Here is a 21281-nt window from a genome sequence, read left to right on the forward strand (position 1 = left end):
AACGTTTAAATCGTCCTATTTGTATCCCTAGCGTTTGTAAAAGTGATTTAATATTATCCTGCCGTCAATTACATATCATGAGTGCTTTAGTTTGAGTTTTAAAAATCTCTTCTTGAAGTTAGAATACAAATGTTTAGGATAGAATCGATGATCTACTCCGAAAAATAGCTCATCAAATGTTGAAACTAATTCCTACAACATTTATATAATTCATTTTTTTAGGGATATAATTGAATCTAAACACAAATAATGGGTATAATATTAAAATCGAACACATCCAAGTGAGACCTAATTGAGAATGAATACATCCAAGTGAGAATAATTAAAAAAAATATAATCTGATTTGTTAGTATAATTGATAGTAAGATAACATTGAATCACTTTTATAAACGTTAATGATACAAATAGGACGATTTAAACGTTAGAGGCACAAATAGAACTTACCCCAAACGTTGGGACCAAAACCATACTTTACTCTATAATGATTAGATCAACTTTATTTTTTTAATTGTTGTATTCACACTTAGACAAAAGTTGTGTTTATTACAGCCTTATAAGGTCAGTAGAAAGAAAAAAAATTATCCAAAAAAATAGAACTCAAAACGAAAGGACCAGCCAAAGTTGAAGCAATTTCCTACTACTTGCCTTTACTCTTTATTCATGAAGTCAAGGTCAAGCACTTAGACGAAAAGAGTAAAATAATGAACAAGTCCACAAAGAATCTAAGGTTACACAGTACACACATACAACCAAAATTAGTTAATTAGGATTAGCATGCATCACACGGCAATAATTTTCTCTATAAATACATCCACTCACACATGTACCTTCATCATTCATATATTAAACACATAACATTCTTCCTTTATCTCAGTAATCCAAAAACCACGAACCCAAATATGGTTATAGATTTCTTATCTCCTGGCTTAATTCCAACCATAGCAACAATATTAGCCACTTTTGTGGCCGTCGACCTCCTCCTGCGCCATATTCGTGGCCGACGATACAATCTGCCACCAGGCCCAAAACCATGGCCCATCATAGGGAACCTAAACCTCATTGGATCCCTTCCTCACCGGTCCATCGACGATCTTAGCAAAAAATATGGGCCCATCATGCATCTTTGGTTCGGCTCCCACCCTGTAGTTGTGGGTTCATCAGTAGAAATGGTCAGATCTTTCCTCAAAACCCACGACGCCGCCATAGCCGGCCGACCCAAATTCTCTGCCGGAAAATACACAACCTACAACTATTCCGACATAACATGGTCTCAGTATGGCCCGTACTGGCGGCAAGCGCGAAGAATGTGCTTAATGGAGCTCTTCAGCGCTAAACGCCTAGAGTCGTATGAGTACATAAGAAAAGAAGAGATGCAAAATCTGCTGAGTGATCTTGCCAACTCTAATAACAAAACAGTGTTGTTGAAGGACCATCTTTCAACTCTAAGCCTCAATGTTATAAGCCGCATGGTGCTTGGGAAGAAGTACTCGGAGAAATCAGAGAACGCAATTATATCACCGGACGAATTCAAGAAGATGCTGGACGAGTTGTTCTTGCTGAACGGTGTGCTTAACATAGGGGACTTCATCCCTTGGATTCATTTCTTGGATTTGCAGGGATACATCAAGAGGATGAAAGCTTTGGCTAAGAAGTTTGATAGGTTTATGGAGCATGTGTTGGATGAACACATTGAGAGGAGGAGAGCAGTGAAGGATTATGTTGCCAAGGACATGGTTGATGTTCTTTTGGAGCTTGCAGAGGATCCTAATCTTGAGGTCAAACTTGAGAGGCATGGCGTTAAAGCATTTAGTCAGGTACATATTGTACTCCCCAATCTCTTTCATCCTACTTTGTCACCTAAGATAATGGATTAGAAATAAGGAAGAAGGGAAAATGACATTTTGTTGAATTATTAGTGTTTTTAAATCATTGTCATAGTGGTCATTCCAGGAAAGTTGTCCAAGTTAAACTATGACTATCTTAACAATAAATAAATAAAAAATAATATACTTTTTGTAAATAAAAATGTGGTATGTTTATAATAAATTTTTTCTATTTTCTATATGTGTTATTGATTATTGGCATATACTACCAAAATTCCTTACACGTATATTTTTTTTTTATTTCATTATATTTATCTTTATTCTTTGATTTTATAATGTATTTAAATATTTATTATACTGTAAAAAATATTAATGAATATAATAAAATACATATTTGTTAATATTGATGAGTATTTAATTTTTTTCTGGTCTAAAAAATATTATATATTTTAAATTTAATTAATATTAGTGCACTAATACTAGTGAGCACTAATTAATATTGATATTAATATTAATGAATAAATATTTTATTATATTTATTAATATTTTTATAATGTAATAAATATTAAATACATAGTAAAATGAAAGAATAAGAATAAACATATTAAAAAAATGAATTAAAAAAAGTTGAGAATAGGGTATAAAAATTTTATAATATAACAAATTTTTTTTTTATAAATATCCGATAAAAATAAATGATACTTTATTTACAAAAGTATTATTTTATTATTTATCATAGTGGGCGGATATAGTAAACTTTGTCATGAGGTTAAGCAAACTTTTCTATTACCAAAAAAATTAAATCTTAAAAAATAAGGATGGATTAATTTTTTTTTAAATTAATTTTTTTATTTTATTTTAAAAAAATTCCTAAAATCATTCCTTCTAATATTTTACCTATTTGACATAACTTGAACTATATTTCTTTTGACTTCTGATTTGTTGGTCACTGCAAATTTTTTTTGTTCGGAAGAAACTATTCTTCCTCTTCTTTTCTTTGGTACCGAATTAGGCATACCCAACTATATAAATTATATTTTAAATCAGAATAAAAATTACAAAAATAACCAAGTAGCTAAACATTACAGTCTAGTGAAATTTCGAGGCTAACATTTTTAGTAAAAAAAATTGGTTATAAATGCCAAAAAATATAAAAAAATATATATTGATCACCAATTTTTTTTTAAATCTGTAACTTTTCTTAATTACTTTCAAAAAAGGATTGATCGGATCATATGTGGAACGATTAAAATTGTGACTAGTATATATTTCATTCATCAAATATGTAGAGGTTGAAATTGAGACTAAGTATAGCATCTTTTGAAAAAAAAAAAAGGGGGGTAATATCTGCTCAACGAACTTTTTTAACTATGAAACAACAAGAAGCAAAAACAAATTTAACAAATATTCATGCTCAATTCGGAGTTACGTTGAAATATATATATATATATATATATACACGAAGATATTTACTTAATAACACGATCTCTTTGCGCATTGATTAGAATAACCTATTTCATTACTTGCACCTTTGATACTAAAAAGTTTGATTGAATAATTTGTTGATCCGCTTTGATATAAATATTGAGTAGGATTTAATAGCTGGTGGAACAGAGAGCTCTGCAGTTACTGTAGAATGGGCAATTTCGGAGATGTTGAAAAAGCCAGAGATTTTCAAAAAGGCAACAGAAGAACTAGACAGAGTGATAGGAAGAGAGCGATGGATTGAAGAGAAAGACATTGTTAATTTACCTTACATTAACGCCATCGCTAAGGAGACAATGAGGTTACACCCGGTGGCCCCAATGCTGGTGCCACGGAAAGCCCGCGAAGATATTAAGATCGACGGCTATGATATCCCGAAAGGGACACAAGTGCTAATCCATGTTTGGACCGTTGGCAGAGACCCCGAGATATGGGACAACCCAACTGAGTTTCAACCCGAACGATTTCTTGGTAAGGATATTGATGTGAGAGGCCATGATTATGAGTTGTTGCCATTTGGTGCTGGTAGAAGAATGTGCCCGGGTTACCCTCTTGGACTCAAGGTGATTCAATCAAGTTTGGCTAATTTGTTACATGGCTTTAATTGGAGACTACCTGATAATATGAAAAAAGAAGACTTGAATATGGAGGAAATTTTTGGGCTTTCAACTCCAAAGAAATATCCTCTTGAGGTGGTCATAGAGGCTAGACTTCCTAACCGTCTTTATTCCATCTGAGTACTAGGGTTAAGTGTTTTGGAATAATTGTGAGCATTGTGTGCTGCTATGAAGTTTAATTTCATGAACTCCCTCTCTCCTTTCCCCTGGAGAAAAATAAGAACTACTTTGGATCATATTGTTATGATGGTCAATAGAACCTCCAAAACTAGTAAGTGATGGTTATGATTTTTTATCTATGATCACGGTTGTAGTATCTAAATTCTGACACTTTAGGCTATATTTTTTTTATTGTGACCATAGGTTATTCTATGATTACGCGTAAAAATTATGACCATAATCTAATTTATAGTCACGATTTTAGTGTGACCATAGCTTATCTATCGTCACTCTATTTTAAAACCATGAACATAGATTAGACTGTAGTTACCCTTTTAAAAAATTGTGATCATAACCTACTCTATGGTCACTCCTGTTTTAAACCGTGACCATAGTTTATTCTATGGTCACCCTTTTATATAACGGTGACCATAGCCTAATCTATGGTAAGGTTTTAGCGTGACCATAGCTTATCTATGATCATCCTATTTTAAATCCTATTTTAAAACCTTGACCATAGCCTTCTCTATGGTCACAATTTTAGCATGACCATAGCTTATTTATGGTTACCCTATTTTAAAACCATGACTATAGTCTACTCTATGGTCACTTCTGTTTTAAACCGTGATTATAGCTTATTCTATGGTCACCCTTTTATATAACCGTGACCATAGCTTAATCTATGATACAGTTTTAACGTGACTAACTGACTATAGGTTATCTATGGTCATCCTATTTTAAAACATTGACTATAGCCTTCTCTATGGTTTTCCTTTTATAAAACCATGACCATAACTCACTCTATGATCATCATTTTAAAAAATCGTGACCATAACCTTATCTATAATCACGGTAAAAATTGTGACCATAACTTATCTATGGTCATCCTATTTTAAAACCACGAACATAACTTATTCTGTTTTCTAAGATTTATTATTTTTTTTTTAAAAAAACATAATCACATTCCAGAATTATTATCATCACAAAATAAGTCTAAAAAGGAGAAATTCAGGAAATCTAAATCATAAAATTTACATTATAAATTAGATATGTTTTTAGTCCAAATAACACAAATTAAAATAAGACATAATTTATTCATTACATGTAATACCAGATAAAGTCTCTTAAAAAAATACAGAAGACATAAAAATATTAAATTTAGATAACTAAAGTATATATGAGACTCATCCCATCTCATATTTCTATGAAACATAATATTTTTTTTATATTATGTCCTTCTGCTAGCAAAAAAAATAAATATGTTAAAACGGAACAAAAATACTTTCGATGACATAGAACAGTTGAGTAATGAATATGTGACACAAATTTAATAAGTCAATCAACATTAAAAAGGACTATATTAACAAGTCAATCAAAAATAGAAAGGTACCGTAAAAAAAATTTCAATGACAATAAAAAAAATTTAAGTCAACTAATGCAGTTGTGTCTTATTCTATTTAAAATCTGACACCAATGCTCTAAGTATACCATTCTTATAACACTTTGTTTGGATGAAAGATGGAAAATGAAAAGAAAGAAAATGGGAGAAAAGAAAATGGAAGAAAAGAAAATGAAAGGAAAAGTTAATTTTTTTTATGTTGTTTGGATGAAGAGAAAATAAATGGAAAGAAAATAGGAGAAATTTTTTTTTTGTTTAGATAGAAAGAAAAGTAAGAAGAAAGAAAATCATAACTAAGTGAAATTACATTAACATCCTTCTCTATATTATATATAAATAATACTATATCAATATATTTTTACCATTGTTTCTATAAAGGGTAAATATGTCTTTTACCATTGTTTATACTTTTTTAACCAGTTTTCATCTCATGTCCGAGAAGAAAACTTTTCCATTGCCTCCGTACCACTTTTATGTTTTTCTTCCTATTTTCTATCTTAATCCAAACAGAGGAAAAATTAATTTTCCCTTTATTTTCCATCCTTACGTTTTTCTTCCACCCAATTTTCTTTAAACCAAACAATGCATTAATGAGCTTCTTAGTTGGAGAATTGGATTTGGAGGGAATTGGGAGAAACGACATTGTTTGGGGGAGGGGTTTTAAAAAAAAAATAGAAAAACCGTGACCATAGATATGTTTACGTCACTCCTCAAAATTGTAGTTACCATTTCGTAAAATCGTGACTATAGACCCTTTTAGGTCACTCTTTTTTAAAAATTGTGATCATAGACTCTTTTAGAGCACTCCAAAATCGTGATCATAGATCCTTTTAAGTCACTTCCAAAATCGTGACCATAGACCAAGTCATCCTTTTTTAAAAAACTATGATCATAAATTTTTTTTTGTCACCTTCAAAACTATAATCATAAATCTCTTTAGGTCACCTCAACATTGTGACTATAGATCCTTTTAGGCCACTCTTATTTTAAAAACCGTGACCATCTTTATAAAAATTTTTTGTTGGGTCTTGATACTTCGATCATTTTTATAGTCGAATAAATTTTTATTACTAAATTAGTTTATAATTTTTTATTTTATTAAAAAAATTATTACATTAAATTTTGGTAAAATATTAAATAAATTGATTGCTATTATTATTTAATAAAAACATAAAATTTTAAAGAATTTTAAAAATTTTCATATCAATTTTTTATATATAAAAAAAATTGATGTAAGAATAAATTTGTGTAATATAATAAAAGTTTAGAGACTAATTTAATTAAAATTTGTTAAAAATTAAAGTATCCGAATACAAATTTTGTAAGAATTGATTTGTGATATTATTATTATTATTATTGAATTTTAAAACAGGGTCTTTGCTCTATGAAAATTGTACTAAAATACAAAAAGTAACACCAGCCAACAACCTTACACAAGACAAGGTCATCAAGCATATATAAAAATTCGAATGCTTAAAAAAAATCACATCAATAATGCAGAACTAGTTGGACCCCATGTTCAACCAATGATTTATCTCGTACATTTTCATATATATATATATATATATATATATATATATTATACTATATCAAGTGTTTCATATTGACTAAAAGAAATTAAATATCTAAGTATATATTAAAAATTAGTTATTAAATTAATTAAAAATTAATTATTAAATTATTTATATATAAATATATAATAACTTATTATAATTAATTTTTTAAAATATATTTATTTTTAATTTTATAAATTCATTAGGTAAATTTATTTTTTTTTAATTTTTATTTTAAAGAATTCAGTCATTGGGGACAAATTTCGAATTTATTGAAGTAACTTGTCTCTATATAAAAAGGTGAAACTCACGTGTAATTATCTTCGTATATAGGTAATAGTTGAGAGTAAAATTCTAAAAATTGGATCGATTATCGAACCGTTTTAGTTACTGATTTATTGGTTTACTGGTCTAACTGTGCTTCAATTGAAAAAAACCGTTTTATATCAAAATAATAAATAAATTATAAATAAACATCTTAAAATATAATTATAATCTAATATAAATCTTAAAATATCTTTTAAATTTAGAACACTATATAAAACGCCATCAACAAAAATCATGTGATTTTATTAAAATACACCGACACAAAAATTAAATAATAAAAAAATATCTAATATCAGCATAAAAATTTGTCATCAATCATTAATATTATAACTTTTCATTCACTACTTGTAATGTAATATATTTTCAAACTAGATCTATTTTTTTCGTAAATTAGAAGTCACCTTAGAGGCCTAAAACCATTCCACCAAAACTATCTCAGAAGAGGGTTTGCTTTAGAAATTCTTGAATCCTTAAGCAATCAGGGCTTCGGAGCAAAAACATTAAAATAAATTATCATACTCCAATGCTACAAATGCAAAATACCACACAGAAATCCAATCAGAAGCAAAAATGGCAAGATTAAATAAAAAGGGATTCATAATCATAAGAAAACAAAGGATCAAGAAACAAACAACGGCATGCAAATGCATTTAGAATTTCACATAACACAAATAGGTAGAAGCAGCAAAAAAATGCAGAAAAGAGAAAGTTATCTTGCTGAAGAGTTCTAGTGGCGAATTCAACGCCACTGGTAGATTTGGACTCCAAAAAAACTAGTTGCGCGTGAACTTCGAGAAAATGTTGGATTTGCCAATGCCAGAGTCATCGATAAAGACGATCTTGAAGAGGTAATCGTACTCGTGGTCCACCTTGCGAGCCATGAGATCCTTCTTCTCCTTCTCCGATTTCTCGAACCTAAAACCAGAAGATCAGATCAAGCGACAAAAAAAAAAAAAAGAAACCAAACGTTCATTCAGGTCCAAAGTCGCACCACGGCGGCGCGTAGCTGCACACTCAAAAAAACCAAAACAAAACAAAAGGCGAAGCCACAAAGTGAAGAACAAGCGACCGAGCCACTGACCTTTAAAGACGACACCGACAGACTGTTGATTGATGGACGACGCCGACCAGACGCCAGAGAGAAGATGCAAATGACCAGTTACAGACCCAAAAAAATTTATGTTAAGGGATAAAAATAATATACATTGCTATTAAAAGATATATTAATCTAAATTTAAAAAAATAAAAGTGTACATTAATTATTTGAATATAAAAAAACCAAAAATTACATATAATAAAATAAAACAAAAAATATTTTTTGCAATATTTTTTTATTATTATTTTTATAAATAAAAAAAGATATTCTAAATTAATAAACTAATCGATTGACTTTAAAAATTTATATGCAACATAATTACATATAATGAAATAGAATGAAAGATAAACAAATAAATAATAAAGATCACTAAATCGAAAATAAAATAAAATACATAAATTTATGAAGAGAATAAAAAATTAGACTAACACTTAAACTATAATAGTTTGGATTAAAATTTGTAATTGAAAATATCAAAAAGAAAACAATGAAATTAAAAGATACATAGAGTCATAGAGAGTTATATAAAAAAAATAGAGAATTTAAAATTTACCTTTTGATGAAGAAAAAATGACCATTAGAAAAGAAATAGAAAAAAAAAGTTAAAACTAAGAAGAGGGTTTAAAAAAATAAAAAAGTGGTGACAGTTGAAATTTGAGAATGAGAGAAGACTAAATTTGATTAGGTTAACTAATAGTTAAAATGATAAAAAGATAAAATAAATATAAAACTTTAAATAATTGGGATAAATTAATTTATAGTGGGATCATTTAAAATTTAAAATGGAGGCATATAATAATATGTATATTTTTAAAAGAAAAAAATTAAAATAAGAGTGGGGGCAAGTGTCCCTCCATCAAACTACATGGGTCTGTCCCTGCAAATGACGGCAAGAAGATGAAGATAGCGGATGGGCCGAGAGTTCACAGAAGAAGAGAGTAGGGGTTGGAGACTTGGGGGCTGTGGCTACATGGACAAACAGCGGCAGTGGATCGACGGACCGGTGGCGACAGTAGCTAGGGTTGGAGAAGGGGGCTTGTGTGAGAGAGTGAGTGAAGAATGAAGACGGAAGAGTGTGAGCTGTGCAGCTAAGGATGGATAGTTTAAAGTTTAAACGTTTAAGCAAAAAATAACACCGTTTTTACGAAATTGGCCAGTTTTCGATCCGATCCAACCAACCAATTCCTGGCCGATTCACCGGTTTTTATTTTTACGGTTTTATATGTTCGATCGGACTGTTAATGCTGCTGGTTTGTGGTTGGACCGGTTCGACCGATCGGTTCAATTTGGTTTTTAGAACCTTGGTTGAGAGTTATTAGATAATAATTTACAGTATTGCTACACATGCAAGTCTTTTTGACAACCAAGTCTAACTAAATTGGTTAAAGCTCAACAAAAATCAATTTTATTAGTGAGAGCGTGAATACACGCTCCAACTCCCAGCCACTAACGTGAATACTCATATCCTTCTTCTTTGCGTTCTTCATTCTTCTTCACATTCCTTCTTCTACTTCTTCACGTTTCTTTTTTTTTCTTGCATGTTTTCTCTCCATCGTCGTTCATCTATTATTGTTGTTATTGCTGCATTTTTTCTTTTCTTTTCTTCCTTTTCTTTCTAGTAATTTTGCAGCATTGAATTTTCTTCTTTGTTTTTAGTTTTTATTACTCTTAAGAGAGTGAAACAAGAATAATTATGAAAAAATGAAATAAGAAGAAGAAGATGAAGAAGGAAAAGATTAAAAAGAAGAAGAAGCAGCAGCAGAAGATAAGGAGGAAGAAGAAGAGTTTTGAATTATGCAGAATTTAATAGAACAAATAACAACAAAATTTCTTAACAATAACATATAAATTTCTTAATTTTCACACCAAAATTTTACTACAAAGTACAAAAATGTCTTCTTTAATGCTGTATTTTTTCTTTTTCTTCTTTTTATTCTTCTTTGTCTTTTTCTTTTTTATGTTGCTCTTATTTCTTCTTTTAAGAGCATTGCTCTTATATTAGACTTGAATGAATATGTTTGTAATGTTTTGTAATCTTATTTAGTTGAATGAATGTAGGTTCCTCATCTTCCTAGTGATTTTGTAGTATTATGTGTTTCATCTTCTTTGTTTGATTTTTTTTTTTAATTTTTATTCTTGTTAAAAGAGTAAAATAAGAAGAATCATGAGAAGGTAAAACAAGAAGGAAAAGATCAATAAGAAAAGAATAAGAAGATGATGATGATAATGAAGAAGAAGGAGGAGGAGGAGGATGATGAGGAATTTTGAGTTATCATTAAGTAATTTTAGTGTATTCTGGATTTAAATAATGTACACTTTTGGTTTGTACTTATTTTGAATTGAGTTCGTTTGTGTGATGTCATCATTAAGTAATTTCAGTATATTTTGGATTTAAATAAGGTGCACTTGGTCTGTACTTATTTTGAATTGAGTTGTTCGTGTATCGTCAGTAATTTCGGTGCATTCTAGATTTAGTTTTGATACATTCTAAATTTAAATAAAGTGTATTTTTAGTCTGAACTTGTTTTGAATTTAGTTTGTTTGTATGTCGCCATCATTAACAAATTTTGGTACATTTTAAATTTGAACGGTTATACACATAAAAAGAAGAAGATGATGATGATGGAGTAGGAGGTGGAAGAGGAAAAGGAAGGAGGAGATAAAAAAAATTCAAATGAGAAAAGAAGGAGGAGGAGGAGGAGATGGAGTTGGTGGCATGGTGGTGATGGCGACGACGATAATTAAAAAAAAGATAAAAAAGGAGGAGGAGAATAAGACGACAATGATGACAATAACGATAATAATAATGATGATGATAATAATAATGATAATGAAGATGGAGGAGAAGGAGGAGCAAAAGGAAGGAGAAAAAGAAATTTAAATAAAGGAAGAGGAAAAAGTGATGATGGTGACAGCAATAATAATAACGAAATAAGAAGAAGAAGAAGATGCAATAGCCAGAAACGGAGCTTTGTGTAGACAATGGGGCCATGACTCCCAAAAATAATTGTAACAAAATTAGTAGTTCTTGTCTAAAAAAAATAAAGTTAGCTCATTTGATTAAATTGATATTTTTTCATTTTGTTTATCCGTGTTCAATACTCACCTTCACCACTTACTTGTTTTTGTGTGTTGAAATTGAAATGAAAAAATCCTCTCTAATTTCTTCTCTCATACATTTTTATTTTATGTATTATTTTAATTTTAGAGAAATGTAGCATAACTAGTAGAAATACTAGTTGCTAATAAAAAATTATTATTTTATTTTATTTTTAAATATCGTTGAAATATTAGCATTGTTTACATTAATAAATTTGGACGTTTTATTGGCTGAAAAGTTAAGATTTTATTTTATTGTAATATATTATTTGATTGTAATAAAAGTAAATAGTCTTGAGATTTTTAAGAGATAGATATAATCAAAGATAAAATTAATTGTTCAAAATTTTAAAAATTAACTTATAAATTATAATTGATTTTATATAATTTAAAAAAACCTACTTTTTAAAAAGAAAAAAATTGTTTTTGTGTGAAAAATCGATTTTTTCATACAAAAATCAATTTTTTTAAAATTAATTTTTATTTTTTAAATTAATTTATTAATTTTATAATCGGTTAATAGTTAATTTTATTATTCAAAATTAGTTTAGTTTATTAACTTAAACTAAGTTTTTTGTTAATCAAAATCAAATTTAGTTCTTTTAGTTAACTTTAACTATATGTAATCTTACGTGTTAATAACAAATTTTTAAAAATAATTATATTTATAAATTTTATTTTAATATAAATATTATTGTATAATTTTTTGTTAAAATTTTTTACTCCTTACAAAAGTTTTATTCAATCTCCGCTACTAGCAATAGCAACATGAGTAAAGAAGAGGTGCTCATGAATTAAAATTTTTAATAACAATTTAGTTGAATTTGGTTAGATATTTTATTTAATTGTAGAATTTTTTTAATAATTTAGTCAAATATTTTAGTTATTTAACCGTTTTTCAACTAACAATTTTACATAAAAATAAATGCATGTAATTTTCATCGCATAAAAATTATTGATTTCTTTCATAACTTGTTTTTACTTGTAATTTGCTCCAGCAAATTACGAATATGGCTATATTTCAAAACTACTATTGATACGTGTTTCAAATATTCGTGATATGAAAAATTAAAGAGTTCAAATATTATTTAGTAATTATTAATTTATAATTTTAAATATTAGAATGTTTAATTTAATTTCTTGTATTTTGATTTTGGTTATTTAGTTATTATTAGGTTGGACTTTGTATTAAGGATAAACAAGAAGATAAAAATTTAACTGAAAAAGATACATTGAAATTAAAATTAAAATTAAATACAAAGAGAATCACTCAACTTTTTATCCAATTTTTTGATACAATAAGAAAGAGATTCTTCAATCTAACTTATCTACATCATAGTTTGAAAGTTGAATCGAAGGACTCACTCAATCTTCTATCCAATTTCTCGATACAATAATAGATGGACTCACTCAATCTCACTTGTTCACACTATGATTTTATCACGAAAATAAAAAGTGTTTTGGCACTATTCTAATTTCTCTATAAAAGAAATCCTAAACCCAGTAACATAAATCCTAATCTAATAACTAAATAAACAAAATTAAAATATATAAAATTAAATTCAACACTCTAATATTTAAAATATAAACTAATAACTATTAAGTAATACTTAATCTCTTCGTATCATTAACATTGAACCAACGTATCAACTATCCATCATTAATACACCTATTAAAAATATAAAAATTATATATATATATATATATATATATATATATATATATATATATATATATATTTGAGACGAATTTTCACGAATTAGCTATCTTTATTATTTGTAAATATATGAAAATACTTTGAAAAATAAAACATATTTAAATTTGAGGGCAAATCAACCTAATAAACTAAAGGCATGCAAAAATTACGGTAATCACCCAAAAAAAATACGTTACGTATATGTTTCTAATGAATATTTCTATGTAAATCGACATAGGTACACTCGATTTAGTTTTGTAGGTACTAAATCGAATTAGTATCACTTGAATTAGTATGTACATATGTAAATCAAAAGAGGTTGATTCGATTTATATAGACACCTAGTAAATCGATAGAGAAAATTTTGATTTACTCATTCGAATAATAAGCAAGTAAATTGACTGGTGGTGTTTTGATTTACATGGACGGAAGCCAATGAATAAATCTACACAATATAATTCGATTTACTAGGAGACTTATGATCATACATAAATGGATGCAAGCTATTTCGATTCACTATGGTACAAACGTATATAAATAGCTGTTGAATGTGAATTCTTCATTATAGTGAGCCTCACAATGGCTAGTGATGAGAGTTTTTTAGTTTTAGTACACTATAGAGGGTCGATTAAGAAAAAAACGCATTCTGGAATTAAGTTTACTGATAAGAATCTGCTTAGTATTTTTCTCAAACCTTCAATGAGTTTCACCAAGTTCCAGAATACTATAATCCGACGATTGGGGCTGCAAGGCATGGGTGGAGAAGTTATTCTACAAAATTTCGACTTTCGTGTTGCGAGATTATGTGAAGTATGATTCGTTCGTTATAGGCAGCGACGAAGATTTGCAAGTTTTGTTCCATTGTCGTCGGCAATTTCTCAAGGTGAGGACCCCTGAGCTGTTGGCCAAGCTTCTGGATGTGGTCTCTAGTTTAAGAGGTTCTAACTGGAATCCTCAGTCTGCAGCCACAGCAGCATGTTCTAGTTTTCGGCCTATTGGTGCCTCTTCTTCTGTGCCCGTGCTTGAACCTGAGGCAGTTTTGGTTGCCTCCTCATCCTTCGCTGCTGATCTAAATCGCACTATTGACGGACAAATAGGTGACACTGGACCCTTCGGACATGTTGCGATTGTGATGACTGACACTCCTAAATTGGTACCTGAATTGGTACCAGAATCAGGACAGGATGTAGCACCGGATGGTGTGGAACATGTATTTTAGGATGATGATGATGATGATGTGGAGCATGCCACGATTGCCAATGATAGCGATGAAAACATAGCGAGAAGTACTCGAACTGAGGGTGCTGGAGCAGCTAGTTTAGGAACTTAGCAGTACCCCCCGCACTTTTCATCCTTGGACTTGGATGACATGAGACAGCATGGTGTACCTGGCGTGCCTGTCGGATTTGGAGCCAAAGACACACAGGATACAGGAGAAGTAGTTGAGTTCTAGGTTGGGCAGCAGTTTCAGGATAAAGAGGAAGTCGTACTGAGCGTGAAGACCTATAGCATCCGACGTGAGATTGAGTATAAAGTGTTGGAATCCGATTATCGCAAGTACCATGGGAAGTGTAAAGAATTCGGCAACGGGTACACATGATTGATTCGTATTACTTTCCGCCAGCGCAGAGATATTTGGGAGGTAAAATGGTACAATGGACCGCATACTTGTCTGGCCACTTCGATATCTAGTGATTACAATAGGCTGATTACCATGTGATCTCTGCCTTCATACTGCCTAGGAACACAGAAAACAACTAGTAATCAATTGAGTACCTTATCGCCAGGGGCCAGTGAAAGGCGTCAAACCCATCCGGTCTGAAACCGAGAAAGCGCCAGAAGATCCATGACTGGAGAAGTTGCAGTGGACCTGCCAACTTAACCACGTGCTTGTTGGCCACACGACATAGGCACCTGTATAACCACGACCCCAGCTATATCTGCCCATGTCCTCTCACCTCGCTACGTAGGGCAACCACCTGATATGCATGCGTGTACCAGACTTGTCACCGAAGAGCTGCGTTGATAATAGCATCATGATGTCGCTCTCGCGTACCTCCTAATTGTCTCCTCATCTGTGCCTTCGGGAAGGTCACTAAATGTCTCCTACATCCAAGTGCACTTCATAGTAAACTTGTCGATGCAGCCTGGTGGCAGCAACATACCCAACAAATCCTGGAACCAAACCCATGCCGGACGGTCGTCGTCGATATATCGCTCGAAGTCCGTCAGACAACCGCTGACGTACTGTTCGTGGATCGGGAGCCCTAGCTAGTAGGCTACATCCTATAGCGTAATCATGAACTCACCGAATGGTAGATGAAATGCGTGCGTCTCCGGCCGCCATCTCTCCACAAATGTACTCACTAATGGCTCATCTAACCTAAACCAGTGGTCGTTGAGTCTCGTAAGATGGGCTAGTCCAACCATCTGCAGGTACGACACGATCCTATCATCTAACAGCATACCATGCTGCCTTCTCATGCTCGTGATACAACGGTGGGACTGCATGACATGGAAAAATTCTCTTACAATCATAACACTTTTCAACACAACATTCACCTAAAACGGATAATTTTAATCGAAAAATATTTTAACCAAAATAACATTAAATTCTAACAGAACATAGTCTACCTACTATTTCCACCATAAAGCTAAAGTCTTTATTATATACCTACAAGTGTGCTATTTCTCGTTAATATAATCTTTGATAATTCAAATTTTTAAATAAATTAAAATCATTCTATACTTTAGGCTAATCTTCTGCTGTCTACATAATCCAAAACTTGAAATCCAAGTTAACTTAAAGATTCCTATCCCTATATGAATACTCTAATTACCATTCGAAGGTTAAAGAGTCTATTAATTATAATATTCAAATTCTAAACGGTTTAATATTACTAACAATCTTCTAACACACTACTACCTCTAAATCAATACTCTAACTACTACTTTAAGGTTAGACATTCTAATAATCAAATTCTAAGCGATTTAATATCACTAACAACGATTTATTTCTTATAAAAATAAAAAATAATTTGCTAACCTCTTCATGCACGCTACCAGTAATGTGTGCGACTTCATCCAACCGATAGATTTGATTTGGGTCGTCTTCCATTTCTGCGGTATCAAACTTGTAGCATAGCCTTACTTTCTCTGGATTTTCGGATGTGGTGAGGTACGGTGGTATAATGTAATTCGAATGAGATGAATTCAAATTCTATATATAGAGGGAATGAAAGTAAATCGAATTAGGGGGCATAGATTTATGTTAGAGCCACTTTATATGTAAATCGAATTGCACTGTTTCGATTTACCATAAATTAAAAAATCATAGGCTAAATCGACGCTACCTGTATCGATTTATTATGGGTGAGCTCAAAATCATGTGCTTCCCTAATAAATTAAAGCTACCTATATTAATTTACACTCTTCATGCTAATTCGAAATGCTGTTATTCAATTTATATTTTATTTTTGTAAATCGAAAGTTCCTCATTCGATATATATAATTACATACATTAAAGACATACGCATAACGTATTTTTTTAGGATGATTACGTAACTTTTACATGTTTTTAGTTTATTAGGGTGATTTGTCCGAAATTTTATTTATTTATCATTATTATTTAACCAAAGCAATAAGAGGCAGGGAATGAGAGTTGAGTACAACTGTACAATACCTCAAATTTAAATGCGGCGTGGAGGATATTTAACCAAATTAAAGCTGTTTACTCAAATTATTTACTTTTTGTATTTTAAAAGAACACTCATATTTTATTGTCCACTTCATTTAAATATTATGTAAGTCGTATTCTTATTTGGTTTACTTTATTTAAGTCTTTTTTAATTATTTTTTCATTTTTACATAAAACTTAATGTAACGAGTAAAATATAGGCCGATGTCTAATTAGGATAATTTTATTAGTATTTGAATTACTATAAATAAATATAGTAGAAAAATAATGGTTTAATTACTCTGCAGGTCCCTATAGTTTCACCAAATTTTTAATTAGGTTCCTATACTTTTTTTCTTTTCAATTGGGTCCTTAGATGTTAATTTTTTTTTTCAATTTAGTCCCTACCGTAACAAAACCGTTTAAATAACAGAATATTCTATTCAAAAATCGAATATTCTCCTAATTAAGTTATAATAGCTAATTAAACCCACTTCTATTTTTTAAAATACCAAAAACACCCTTGCCATTTTATCCAAAAACAAAGAACCCTAGTCAGCGCTTGTTCTCTGTGAAGTCACTGCGTTTCTCCTCCGATCCATTCGTTGGTGTCGTCCTCCATCTACGGCGGCGGCGTCGTCGTCGTCGTCCTTGGCGGCGTGAGCGTCCATCGTCGTCATCGTCCGTCATCCTTGGTCTGCGCTGCACTGCTCTGCGCTGGTCGTGCGTCTGCTCTACTCTGCTTCCCACTGGTGGTGTGTCGCTTCCGTCGTGTTCTCTCGCTGTGGATTGCTACGCCGCTACTTGCGTCGCCACACCTCGCCGCACCTCGCCTTGCTGCCTGAAGTCGATCTGCCAAAATCCCATATTTTTTCCAATTAACAATTTCTTCATTTTCATGGCAGATCCTTCCCATCTTAAACCCAGGTTAGATTCTAACTATCGTCATCCTAGACAATGGAGCTGGATTAGCTTTAAATGCCCCCTTTTATTTTGTTATGAGCTTTAATTACCCTTTAATTAATTAAAAATTGTTCCTTTTATGTTCCTTGGGGGCTAGAAAATATTTTGTGATATGATCCACTTACAGTTGGATAGGCTCACGTGGTTTTTGTTCATGGTTCTGTTCATTGAACTCTAATTAGCAGAGTTGTTATTAATCCTAAGTGACTCTGAAAAAAAGGGTTTTCCCGCGGGGGATGTTTAATGTTGTTATATTTTGTTAATGTTGAAATGTAAGTGGAAACCAAATAAAGCAAAAGAATTTGTCTTCTTTCTGTTTGATTTTGTTGGTTGCTTTTGCTTTACTTTCTAGCTTGCTTGGACCAATTGGTGTTTAAGGCTATTCCTCGCTTTTTAAGTGGTGCTGTATTGATTTAAACATGCACCAAGAAGTTCAGACTTAAAAGATGTTCAAATTTATATGATATTTGCTAGACTCCATCAAGGGAAACTATTAGTTTTCCATGGTGCTCTTTTTACTTTGGTGTGTTCTTGATGTGAATGAAAATTTGCAGCTCTTATAAGTTAAGACACAGATTCATATAAAATTGATGTCCTTGTTCATAAACGGTGAAAATAAAATCAAAATCCTATAGTCAAAGATGGTTGGTGCAGTTTATAATGATAACTGATTGCTTACTAAACAAAAAAATCAAAGTTAAAATCCTGTGACTCTGGCGAGGTCAGGTTTAAAGGAATTATTTATAATTTATTGCTGGAAAATCCTATCATTTGTTGTTATTTCCGATGTGATGGACCTTAGTTCAAATGTTTGTAATGTGCCTATTGTTGTTGTCTGTTGTAGAAGTTATAGATTTGTCAACTTTCCACCCCTTAGAAATGCTCTGAAAATTCATGCTTTGTTGCAGTTCAATCTTTTATCCATTGGTGTATTTGTAATGCAATCAGTTGATGAACGAGAAGAGGAATCCAAAGCGTCTGAAATCACTGTATTCCAAAATGCCTATGACAGACCAAGGTTTATCTCAGCAGAAAGAATTATACTCAATGAGCAGGAAGAATTATCTCAGCAGCACATTAATGGCAATAACTTTACTGATAGACCAAGGTTTTCCAATTCTAGCTTTCGGGAGGATCCATCTTCAGGAAGCACTTTGAACACTTCAGCGAATCCTTAGGATAGGCCAATTGGGAGTGCCAACAAGCTTGTTAGCAGTGGTCAAGAGGGGCTTACTTATGATGACAACTCAGGACATGGATTCTTAACTGACATCTTTGCTGAGAATGCAATCGTGGATGATACTAATTTGAACCCTTTGGAGTTCTTAGCTTCTCTGTTCCCTGGTTTTGCTGTAGAAAGCCTTGTGATAGTGACATTGGTTTCAATTCGGACATTGCTTCAAGTCTGAAACTATGCTTTCTATGGTTTTTATTTTTAGATTTCAAATTACATAGCCTTTTGATTTTCTATAGTATACCATGATATGATAAAGACATAAACTATATTTCATGAATCTACACAAATGTAAAATGTTACATGATCATAATAAATACTTGAATGATGGAAATTGAATTTTATATATACTTTTTACTACTATTTCTGTTTCATTTTATTCATTACTTTTTTTTGTATGTTCTTAAGATAAGGTATTTTGAAAGTCAAAAAAATAAAAAAAAATTATTTTTGGTACAATTTGTATATAAATAAGCAAAAGAATGATAATGACAAAATAAAAGGGATTATAGGAATATCTTTCATGTCGTAGAATCATTGAATAAGGATTATAGGAATATCTTTCATTGAATATTTATAGTTTTATCGAATTTTCAATTAGGTCCTTATACTTTTTTTCTTTTCAATTAGGTCCCTAAGGGTATACAGGTAATTTCACAATTTATTAACATTTTTTTGACGTTTAACGTTAACAAGGACTAAATTGAAAAAAAAATGATGTATAGGGATCTAATTGAAAAGAAAAAAAAGTATAGGGACCTAATTGAAAATTTGGTGAAACTATAGGGACCTGCAGAGTAATTAAACCAAAAATAATAGGAATCATGAATTGAGTAATGAATATAGTTTCTTTTTTGGAATTCCTTTCATGGAATTATCGCTCTCTCTTAATTTTCTCTAAATTTCCTCTGATTGATTAATTCTTCTCTATTCCTAAATTATACCCCTTACATTGGTGTTTTCATTGACCACTATTTTTCCATTTTTTTGGTAGTTTGGCGATCTCACTTCCAATGGAACAAATTGGAAGTGTAGCTGAATATTTTACTGCCTTTTTGTGTTATGTTCAAAGAGTAAATTTGAATGATGCTGAAATATTGAAGACATTTCTTAATGGATTGAAAACTTATATCCATAGAGAAATTATCTTTGATGATCCTAAAATTATTCGTGATGCTTTTTATTTGGCAAAGTATTATGAAGAATACTGGAGCAATCCATTTTCAGAAATTTCAAAGCCAAAATATCATCTCAACACCAAATCCAGAAAAGTTCATCAACAAAAATTTCCTATCAATCACTGTATTAAAGTTTGAAATCAACATTTTAAACAAAAATTCAAATCCAGAATTTCATAGTAGACACCACAGACCATCAACTGAACACAAAATCAGAAATTCAGAAGCATTAGTTAGTGAAATGGAGACAGTTCAGCAAGACCAGAAACATGTCCAAAGTGGACCCAATGAATCCGTAAGAGCAACTCCAATAGTTACTTTTTGGAGTCCCTATTACTGTGGCGTGTCAGAAAAAAAGGAACCAACCATTCGTGTCAGAAAAAAAGGGAACCAACCATTGGAATAAGATGAGAAGGAGGTCCTTCTCTTGGATCGAGAAGAGAGAGTCCCTCTGAGTGGAGACTCTTGTTGCCCAATAATAACTTGCCACTTGGCAAGTTATTTGAAAAATAAATAATTATATAAAATTTTTATTAATTAAATAATTATATTAAATAATTAAATAATAATTAATTCTGTAATAATTATAATAATAATTATATTAAATAATTATATTTTTATTTAATTAATAATTTATATTAATTATTTAAATAATAATTAATTAGATTAAATAATTAAATTTCTATTTAACTAATTATTTAGATTAATTATTTATATCATAATTAATATTAAATATTATTTATATTATTATATTAAATTATAATTAATTAACTTTACATACATTAAAAAATAAATTTAATTTTTACATCTTACAAAATAATTTTTGGTTGGGTTAGTTATTTTTATTTTTAAAATTTAAAATGCTAACCACGTTATTAAAATTATCAGTTGTAAAACTATATATTTTGTATTATTGTTACATATGAATTTTTTTAATATTAATATCTTTTAATAGTGAATTATTTTTAAATTTATA

General features: G+C 30.7%; 1 protein-coding gene and 2 long non-coding RNA genes across 3 annotated transcripts; 2 read left to right on the plus strand and 1 right to left on the minus strand.

Moving 5' to 3' along the window:
* The first annotated feature begins 531 nt into the window (after positions 1–531).
* LOC112775291 (dimethylnonatriene synthase) lies at positions 532–4224 on the plus strand. Its single transcript, XM_025818841.2, has 2 exons — positions 532–1814; positions 3416–4224. Exons 1-2 carry the CDS (start codon positions 822–824, stop codon positions 4043–4045), a joined length of 1623 nt encoding a protein of 540 aa, XP_025674626.1. The 5' UTR covers positions 532–821; the 3' UTR covers positions 4046–4224.
* A 3700-nt stretch (positions 4225–7924) lies between these two features.
* LOC112777619 (uncharacterized) lies at positions 7925–8592 on the minus strand. The gene is made up of 2 exons (XR_003190512.3): positions 8445–8592; positions 7925–8278 (listed from the first exon to the last, which is right to left on the minus strand). It is a non-coding gene; the product is annotated as an uncharacterized lncRNA (long non-coding RNA).
* Positions 8593–17067: 8475 nt separating this feature from the next.
* LOC140182047 (uncharacterized) lies at positions 17068–19490 on the plus strand. The gene is made up of 2 exons (XR_011877876.1): positions 17068–17857; positions 18802–19490. It is a non-coding gene; the product is annotated as an uncharacterized lncRNA (long non-coding RNA).
* The last annotated feature ends 1791 nt before the right edge of the window (positions 19491–21281 follow it).

Source organism: Arachis hypogaea, chromosome 19 (assembly GCF_003086295.3).
Source record: "Arachis hypogaea cultivar Tifrunner chromosome 19, arahy.Tifrunner.gnm2.J5K5, whole genome shotgun sequence".
NCBI classification, from domain to species: Eukaryota; Viridiplantae; Streptophyta; class Magnoliopsida; order Fabales; family Fabaceae; genus Arachis; species Arachis hypogaea.

What these genes read in the sequence shown, in the direction of transcription:
- LOC112775291 (XM_025818841.2), top strand. Translation starts at nt 822, where the DNA reads ATGTACCTTCATCATTCATATATTAAACACATAACATTCTTCCTTTAT. An exon ending in GCGTTAAAGCATTTAGTCAG is followed by an intron (nt 1,815 to 3,415) that starts GTACATATTGTA and finishes AATATTGAGTAG; the next exon opens with GATTTAATAGCTGGTGGAAC.